The 10,448-nt window shown below is 34.9% G+C and overlaps 1 protein-coding gene across 1 annotated transcript; it reads right to left on the bottom strand.

The window, feature by feature from the left end:
• Positions 1–957: 957 nt before the first annotated feature.
• LOC113708505 (7-deoxyloganetic acid glucosyltransferase-like) lies at positions 958–3,469 on the bottom strand. The gene is made up of 2 exons (XM_027230962.2): positions 2,816–3,469; positions 958–2,129 (listed from the first exon to the last, which is right to left on the bottom strand). The coding sequence occupies exons 1-2, from the start codon at positions 3,333–3,335 to the stop codon at positions 1,177–1,179; spliced, it is 1,473 nt and encodes a 490-aa protein (XP_027086763.2). The 5' UTR covers positions 3,336–3,469; the 3' UTR covers positions 958–1,176.
• Between the last annotated feature and the right edge of the window lie 6,979 nt (positions 3,470–10,448).

Here is a 10,448-nt window from a genome sequence, read left to right as displayed (position 1 = left end):
ATCAAATTGGAATCAATTGGAGGACTACCACCAATCAACCAATGGGAGAGAGCCACATCAGCAATTGGGTTCAATTGGACCAATTGCATTCACACATTTACTATATATGTTAATGAACGGGTATGGATTTCAAAACGTTGCTATACGCGTAGAATACAATCTTTCGTCATCAATAGAAATCCAATCTCTTGCCTAAAAACAATACAACAAAACAGCCTCGTATTCAAATTATCCTTTCCCATCCTCACTTCTTAAATCCCTAAAAAATGGTGAAAAAAATCAGTCACAAAAGTACACAAATTAACTAAGATTGCGAAAGAAGGATTGACCATTTTTTCAAAAACAAGTTTTTCAAATATAATCTTACAGTAATACACAAATAAAAATAATTCAAAAAACATCTCATCCATACAATAAAAATTTTTTGAAACATTTGATTTATTGTATGGATGAGATGTTTTTTGAATTATTTTTATTTGTGTATTACTGTAAGATTATATTTGAAAAACTTGTTTTTGAAAAAATGGCCAATAAAAATTTTTTATATACACTGCTACAGTAAAATTTTTCAAAAACAGCTTCATAAACGGTTAATCCAAACGAAACAAATATAACTCAGCAACATGTATACTTTTGTCTAGAGAAAAGACACGTGTTTCGTCAAAGTTTCAACTGCCATGCAGGAGAGAACAGTTGTTTCAGTGGAAGTAGCAATATTTGGTTTGCCTACTTTATTCAAAATGAACTATTTCTGAACTTTTTTATGGTGATAATTTCATAATTTGAGTTGCATAACGAAATATCAAAGGACTCCTTGCACCTTTTCCTCGCCCGCCCAGTTGTACCATGGTTCTGGTTTTATACACCAGTTGTAGTTCAACATAGAAATTATGAACCTAAACTTTCTTTACTTAAACAGCCTAAAGAGTTGCATTATGAAATGTCTCCATCCAGAGGTTCACAATAAGTGGTTCCTATGTTGAATTATTCTCAGGAAAGGTCATTTTCTAGCATATACATAAAAAAAAGGGCATCTGTCCAATAAAACAGGAAAAAGAAGTAAACAACAACTATGGATTGTTAGCCCTCGAATTTTCTATTGCATGCCCATCGCACAAATTTAAGAATGATGACAAAACCCCGATACACAAGTCTGATGGCAATGATTTGTTAATATTAGCCCTTAACTATGTCATCAATCAAACGAACCAAGTTGCAAAAGGAGGATCCACCTTCCTCAACACTCTTTCTTGCCATTTTGGCCATCTCATCAGCTCTATGCAAGAATTCATCCTTTCTTTCCACCATCAGATCCTTGATCGCCTTCTCCACAATTACCCTGTCACAAGTGTCCTTTATGTCCAACCCTATTTTCCAAACCTCTCCCACAAACCTACTATTTGGTTGTTGGTCAGCAAAATATGGCCAACAAATCATTGGCACTCCTTCCGCTATACTTTCCAAAGTTGAATTCCATCCACTATGTGTAAAAAATCCACCAATCGCAGGGTGGGCCAACACCTCTTCTTGTGGGGCCCATCCTACCATACAGCCTCTTTCCTTAGTAGCTTCCTCCAGTTCCATTTCAGGAGTTGACTTAGTAGTCTTGAGTACATCATCTCCAGCCTCTGCTTTGATCGAGTCCGGACGGATGACCCACAAGAATTTTACCCCGCTGTTCACTATACCATGCCAAAACTCATGGAGTTTTTCTCTTGTGATTACAGTAATGCTCCCAAAGCTCACATAAAGCACCGATTTTGGTGGCTGATTGTCAAGCCATTTTATGCAGCTTTTATCTTCTTGCCACAAGCTATTCGAGTTTGAATTTGAGTTGTTTGAATTTGCTACCTGGAGTTGGAGCCTAGTCTTTAAATGTGCGTGAAGAGGTCCAATGGTGTATAAGTTCGGACAATAAGTTCGAACATGAGACAGTATAGACCCTTCTAAATCTTCAAATGTATTGAGTATGAGCCCTTTGGCTCGAGGTGTTTGTAGGGTCTCTCTCAACAACAAACTAAAATCTGGGCTAGTTAGGTCACTAACACGGCAGAAACTGGGTAGGTCACAACGCCTTAAAAATCCTTCCATGCCCTTTACATTTTCTATTCGTATACTCATGTCATCTCCTGCAAAAACATTTTCAATATTAACTTGATTTATAGTTGAAAAATGAATTAAACTAGTTGATACTTAAATCGAGATTGGCTCCATAAGAGCTTATTTGAATTTGGTTAACTAGGTAATCAAACCAAGTTGAACAGCAATTTGTTGTTGATAAACATTTAAGTTTGGCTTGAGCTCAATCCGAGTAGCATATAAGTAAAATTTATATGTAAAAAATTCAAACTACTCAAGCTCGACTCAAGTTCAACTCAATAAAAGCTTATTCAAGTTCGGCTCAAGAAATAAACAAATTAAATTTGAACAAAATTTCAAATTCATCAAAATAATCAAATAAGTTTGAATACTAAAGTGTTCAACTTGTTTAGGTTGGTTTACACCTCTAACTAGACTAAAAATAAAAGACAAAAAACGGAAATCTTCAATTTTCTTATTTTTGCACCACCTAATTAATTGAGTACAAAATCTAACATGTACTTCTTTGTTAAATACGTAGACATGGCGTGCACCCAATAGTTTTAGGTGACGTCCATATAACTATTTATCTATACATTTTTATTTTCATAACATTTCCAAAAGTGTAAAACCATTCTCTATGAAAAAATATGACTTTAATTGTCTACACACACATAGAGAGTGTTCCTTGATTACTAGTTAAAGACTAATCCTTTGTGTAGAGTAAGTTACATACCTGGAAAGGGTAATTCGCCTGCTTCAACCAATTGAGGGATGCAAAAGTAAGTCCAAAAGGCACCAGCACTAATCGTTCGAAAATAAATCAAGGGCAAGCCAATCTCTTCAGCAACATCAAGGGCCAAACTCAAGATCCCATCTGCAATGATACTTGAGAACCGGGACCTATTCTTCCCGGTACCATGTGCTGGATCTTTGGACATGAATTCTCTCAAAAATGGCTTTACTACTGACTGCAGCGAACTATACAATTCCATGATCTGCTGGGCTGTATGTATCTTGCTTTCATCATATGCATCGGGATAGTGATCCAAATTAAATCCGGGATACTTGCTAAACCGCGATACAACATCGGTGTGACGAAGGAGACGGTTGTGGATGTTGTAGGAGACTAGGAAGGTGATGTTGATGCCGGCAAGGCATAGAAGCTCGGCTAGCTTGAGCATGGAATTCACATGCCCCTGCGCTTGGAAAGGGAAGATGAGTACATGAGGACGGTGCTGCTCCACTTGATCCATAGGTTGTTTGATGAACCTGCAGCTTTCTAGTTTCCTTCCACTAGTACTGGAAATGGCTAATCAATTGAATACGGAATTATTTATTGTGTTATCGTGCTTTTGCCATATGCGGGTAACGGATATAAATAGTTGTTTTTAGAGTATCAATTTTGATCTGTCTACCTTATTTTAAGCCAATGATTTTGACATTGGGGTGAGTCATTCCTTGACTACGTCAGATATTATGTCTGTTTTTTTACTCTCAGATTGAGGTTTTGTGTGAATTGCCATTGATTTTTTAGAAAATATATGCCATATGTCGGATAAAAGAGAGTGATGTGCTGAAAGGAATAATATCAAAAAAGTTTTTACCACAAATAAGCAATGAAATCAGCATCTATAACTTCACCTCAGGCACATCAAATCAATGTACTTTTCTATTATAACTTGTGACACATGCATTAAATCATATACATGCAACATCTTATTATTTTGATACTTGCATTTTTCATTTAGTTATGGAGCTTGTCATTCCATATTTGGAATTTGTTCACTTTGTTGTATAAAATGTAATTTGACAATTACAATTACTTCATTTCGTTGAACAATGTAAGCATCATTGGAGATGTGATTTACGTTCTTTTTTCAATTTGCATAAAATCATAAGAGGGTTATATTACAGTTTTTGAATCAGGGAGATTATGTATAAGAAGGTTATTTATAATTTACACATTAATTGAATCAATCAAGACAACATATTTGTCACCCTTTCATATTTTTTTCAAATGGTCGTGCACAGTGGAGACATATTTAATAAAAAAAAAAAAGCTGAAAAAATCACTAAACTATTTGAAATTCCTTATTTTGATCACTAAACTTTTTCTTTAGCTAATATAGTCATTCAACTAATAAAAATATATACTTTTATTCACACAGCTAGTGTATGGCTTCACTTTTAATCAATCAACTAATAAAAAAACATATACTTTTCGTTCACAAAATGTATGTTCTATATGTAGTTGAATGACGCTTTTGGTTAAACAAAAAGCTTAGTAGCCCAAAAAAAAAAAAAAAAAAACCTAAATCATTTAGTGACCACATATGACATTCGCTCTATTTACTAAGATTGAGACCTCTTGGTATCATCCTTGTGCGGACCTGGACAAGAAATACAACTAGCTATCTTCCAAGATCCGAAAGTTTGCTGACGGATATTTGTTACGGTATTTGTCATCTAGAACTTCTTACATCCACAAATCAGGCTTTTAAATCATCAATGAGAATAGAAACACGACTCATTTGTGGAAAGCCATTTGGAGGAATCAGGACTGTCCATTTTGGCATACTCGGTATATAAAATAGTATAGTTCTTGAGTAGCGACAATTAGGCCTAGTCACATTTCTTTTCTTCTTTCAGTTGAATTATTGGGGTTATCCCCTATACTATACGTGTCATCAATAGGAGTCTAAATTCTTGCCTAAAAGCGACACAATAAAACACAGAAGTACAATAATAAAACAAGATTCCCAAAAAAAAAAAAAAAAACTAAGATTGTTGAAAAAAAAATGCACTTTTTTTACACTAATAGATTAAGATTGTAAAAAAAGAAGTTAGCAACATATGTATATTTGTCTAGAGAAAAGGCGCCGTCTCATTAAAGTTTCAACAGCCACGCAAGAGTGAACAATTTCTGCAAAGGAAGTAGCAGTTTTTGGTTTGCCTACTTTATTCAAAATCAAGCATTTTTGAACGTAGGAGTACGAGATTTGAGTCGTGGCCTGAAAATGACTTCCAAATTCTATTGTGCCGGCTTAAGAAAATAGGTTGAAAGATTCTTCATGAATTCATTTGAACAGTCAATGAATACTATGTAATTGTTGTGCTAAAACAGAAAAAAAAAAAAGAGCCAAAATGTAATAGAATGATTTCATAAATTGGTTTGTGTAACCAAATGTCAAGGACTCTTTGCAAGATGCGTATACCTGCAAAAGACCTATTCCTCGTTCAGTTGTACCATCTGGTTTTAAACACGAATTCTTGTCCAATATCGAACGTTCAAAGTTCAGGTTTTAACTCATTTGGAGATTTTCTATCAGGTACGCTTTCATATGTTTCCTCACCCAAAACTAGCCATACCATAATTAGCTTAAAGAAAGAAGAAAATAAATGGTAACTTAATGTTGTGCTCCATTTAATTTGTTAAAAAGAAAATTTCCATAATGAGGGGAAACTATGTCCCCCATTTAATTACTTGCTAAGTTTTAATTATCATACATTCATTACAAAAACTTCAAAAACTCAAATCTCCAAATGAATGTTAGTTTCATTACGAGCAACAGATATATGTTCTAACTCAACCTTCTTTAAGCTTTTCTTTTTTCCTCTATTTCTACAGATCTTTGTATATACATTTACTATTTGTTTCACCTATTTGGAGGGGCCCAAGCTTGTCATCTACGGACAAAGGATTAACAGTGGTCCACTTCGTAGCTAATTGCTCTTTGGACTAGAGCAATAATGATTTCAAAGGCAAAGGTACCGTTTCTACATGCTTTGGACTTGATTGCCAAGGATAACGAGTCACAAATTGGTTACATATATAATATTATTAATCAAGGCAAAAATACCATTAAGGAGTCTAAAATGTAGGTTCCTTCTCTACTGATTGGAAAGTTGCTAACTGTCGGATATCAAAATGTTGTAGTTGTCGCGGTAGTAATAACAATAACAATAACAGCAGTAACTATAGTATCAATTATATTTTACGTGCAAGTTATGTGAATATTTTTTCCCAATAATATAAATTTCCAAGTTATGCGGAATAGGGGTGGAGACAGTTGAACACCCATTCTTTAAGTGTTCCTACTCATCATATAAAGTTTGCAGGCAAGTTCAAGCTTTGTGCTTCTAATTATATGGGAGATCTTATGTTTGGAGTGATGAATTAGTATGGTGGTAATATAATTCTAGCTCTTTTTATTATGGATTGTGTTTATTGGCATTATCCACTACTGTATATTATGTGTGGAAGGTCACAAATCATTTTACATTTTCGGTGGAGCTTATGACTAGTGAAGGTGGTTCTTCAGAAGATCATGAATGATGTTAGATTTGCAGTTTTCTCATGGCACAGAGTGAAGAGGACGAAAAGAAGCTGGGAACTGAGCATTAGTTGGAACTTGGAACTTGGACCAGAATCCATTTAGCTTGATGTATTTTCTTGTTCCTTTCGATGGCAGTCGTTGGTTGATTACCTTGTGCTGTATTATGGGGTTTTAGCCTCTAGACTACGCTTTGATTGATCAATAGAGATTTCATTTAAAAAGAAAAAAAAACAATATGAATTTCCCTAAGTTGTATTTTCCTCCTTGAAAATTTGGTAGCGAGATACGTGTCTGCCAAGATATATTTATTTTGGTGTAAATCTAAAAAAAAATAGTTACTTCTGTTATTCCTAGTTTGGACTTTGGAGTTTAACCTCATTCACACAAGCTTATCTTGATGCAATTAATGAATTTCCATACAATATTATTATATTATGTTAGGTGTGGCCCCAAAAAATTAACGAAAGAATTTTTTATAACCCCAAATGACAAATAATAAAGCAAAAATAAATAAAACGGGAATACAGGAATTTACGTGGTTCAGTCAAATTGACCTACGTCCATTAGCGGAGGAGAAACAATATTTTACTATAAAGAAGAGAGTATAAAAATGCCTTACGAAAGTGTTTATAAACCCAAAACACCTAATACTTAAAACACAAGAGAGCCCAAAATATTTTACCAAACAAAAGGTTTAATGACCGAAAAACCGAAATAACCCACTAAAACTCTCTTAGTTTGGTGCATTTATTCCCATCACAAGCCCACTATATTATAGGCAACTAATGGAAAGGCTCTCTTATACCAAAGGTGATGTGGGACAAAGTCACTTTAACAAATCTCCACCTTGGCGTGTCCCCAATATCGACAATGGCAAATCTGCTCCACCTTCTCCACATAAGCCCCAATGGGTCTAAATCATCAACAACGAACACCAATCAAGTCCAAATTGCTTGAATTTATAAATTGGAAGAGGTTTTGTGAACATGTCAACAGAATACTCCTTGGTACTAGCTTTTGAACAAGAACTTTTCCTTCAGCAATAGTATCTCGAATGAAATGAAATTTCATATCAATGTGTTTCGTCCTCTCATGATACATCTGGTCTTTAGTCAAATGAATGGTATTTTGACTATCACAGTAAATAGTAGTAAGATTGAACTCGTCAAACAAACCCTTCAACCACAAAAACTTCTTTGATTGCCTCGGTCATGGCTATATATTCTGCTTTCGTAGTAGATAAAATTACAACAGGTTATTAAGTAACTTTTCAACTAACTGCACAACCGCCAATACAGGATACGTAACCTGAAAGTGATCTTCTATTGTCAAGATCTTCGGCATAGTCAGACTCTACAAAATCAACGAAAGTGTCATTATTTCTCCCAAACTCCAAACAACAGTTAGAAATCTCTCACAAATATCTGAGAATCCATTTCACAGCCTGCCTGACAGGTTATCGAGCCTGTGTAATAATAATAATGATAATCCTAATTGCCAACAAAAGCAGTTTCGAGTCAATTCTAGTACTGGATGTGCAATGAGTTACTAGATTCACCCTGACTTTAAAGAGTTTGCTAAATCTGATATACCAGAATTTATTCACAAGAACTTGTTAATTTGTATATAGGGCAAATAGGATCGAATCCACAGGAAGTGGGAGTAATTCTTTTCTACTAAAATTCAAGTTATGGGGGGATTTTAGGGAAATTAACAATAAGTTATGCTAATCAAATATTGCAATTAAAAAAAATTAAATGGTAGACTGTAAAAACTCAAATAATATTGGATAGCTCTAGTCAAGAAGCGACTTCGGAAATGGTTCTCCTAATTGATCATCGATGCAAGAATAATTCCACATATAAACTGATAAACAAGTTATAATTGTCAAACGAGTGATGATAATCAATTTCTCCGTAATTATCGATAGCTAAGGTACGACCGTTAGCTATTGTCCTAATTGCGAAATAATCTTAGGTACGACCGCAGAATTAAATTTCACAATTATTTTAAAATTTAGAGAAACCCCGTTCTAACCAAACAACACGCTACGAGGGTTACTTACAAATTAGCCCATATATTTTCCTGACATAACCCATTGATGACGGAGCACAAAGGATCAAGGGTGATCAAGTTACGAGTGATCAAGTTATACAAGTTCCAAGCGGTCCAATCACAAGAGCTCGTGCAAGAGAACTAAGAGAGTCACTTCAAACTCTTGTGTGCACGATTCAAGCTCGAGTTGGAGATGATTTGAGGATCATAGAAGGCTTGGATAATGAAGATCCTACAGTTTACACCTTGCTCCAAGTTGAAGAGTCGAATGACGATTAGTTGATTAGAGAGTTAGTCATTTGGATAGTTTTGCTTAGTGTTGTTTAAGCAAGGGTTTTATTGTCATTTGTCCTTGCTAAATGGAGTCGTTTCTTTTAGTCTTTAATTCGGCCAGATTAGTCTTTAATTAAGCCAACTTTTATTTAGTAAGTTTGAGTCATAATCCGGCTAGAACTACACCAAGTGATAACCGAATTGCTGGTCCTTAGTTAAGGGGTATTTTAGTCCAAATTAAATTAGGTTTTGGAGTCCATGTAAGGCTATAAATCGCCAAGTATAGTTCGTTCATGATGGTCAAATTTTTAATACAATTTTGCGTGAGTTATTTCACCTTCTCTTCTCAAAGAGAGCTCCTTTGAATACTTGAGAGTTTTTCTTAAATTATTCAACCGAACTTATCAATCAAGTACCTCCTTGATTATGGCGTTCCTCTACCTATAAATTTGGTTCATTAATTCGATTAGTTATGGGTTGAGATCGTATCAATATTGTTCGTAACTCGTAGGATTATTAGGATCAAATTTTCCGCTGCCGAACCTTTGGTGTTAGTTGTCTAGATCGCGCAAGTGAGTCACGGGTTTCGTCTTCCACGGAGTTCATCTCACATCAGTTGGTAATCAGAGCCAATTGACAAGCACCAGGTTATATTCTTTTTTCTTTCTTTTTGTTTGAGTCATATCTTCTGATTTCCAAATCAGATTCGTGTATCCAAAACAAAAACAAAAACAAAAAAATGGAGTCGCTAGTTTATTATCTATTGTTCTTGGCTGTCCGCAAATTACTCTTGTTGTATGAAGTCTACTTTTGTTGTTGTGGTGTTTCTTGGTCTTTATTTGTGTCTTATTGTCATGTGTTTGAGTCTTGAAATTGTTGGAGTAAAAAAAAAATAGAGAAAAAATCTGGTCGCTACATTTATCCAAAGTTCCAACTAGGGTTTCTTGACAAAGGATATTGGGAAATTTTTGTGTCTTGCACTAGAATAAGGCTGTTTACCTTTGTTCTTGGAAGTCTTGATAATACCTTGAATTTCTGAAAATTCTTGGGCGAAATCTTGAAGTAATGGCTCGGTTCTTGAAGTTCTTGAAGCCAAGATTGACCATATCTTGAACTTGATCAAAACCTAATTCTTGTTTCTTGAAGGTTGGGGCTGATCTTACATAAAACCATAACCCAAAAACCTTGTTTCTTGAAGTGAGATCCGAATTAAAAGAAAGAAAGAAATCTGGTTGCGTTACAAAAAAAAAGGAAGAAAGAACACAAAAGAAAAAAAGAAAAGCAAGAAACCAGAAACGGACTCACAAGAAAAGGAAACCAACTTGAATTGGGAAACCAAGTTGACTTGGGTTTGCCGAAACAAATCCTAGTTGCACTCAAATTGCCCAATTCAGATTGCTAACCTTTGTACCCGTGAGGAACCAAAAAATCAGCCACTAACAACCCCAAAACCACCCAAGAAACTTTGTTACAACGTCCCAAAATTACAGCCTAGTGCAATCGGGTACAGTTCCATCTAGGATTTCAAAATTTCCGCCATCCATTATTCTTGTTAGTTGCATTCTATAATCTGTCTACCCATATAAATTTGTGTCTTTGGGTATTTTTCCAGGTTATTTTCGTTTTTACAAGTCCCAAAAAGAGTCCAAATCAGTTTGGCTTCCATTAGTTGTTAGTTTCCTAATTTGGGTCACCAGTCAA

The sequence above is a fragment of the Coffea arabica genome, chromosome 9c (genome assembly GCF_036785885.1).
Source record: "Coffea arabica cultivar ET-39 chromosome 9c, Coffea Arabica ET-39 HiFi, whole genome shotgun sequence".
Classification (NCBI taxonomy): Eukaryota; Viridiplantae; Streptophyta; class Magnoliopsida; order Gentianales; family Rubiaceae; genus Coffea; species Coffea arabica.
This window is presented reverse-complemented; position numbering and strand designations above follow the sequence as displayed.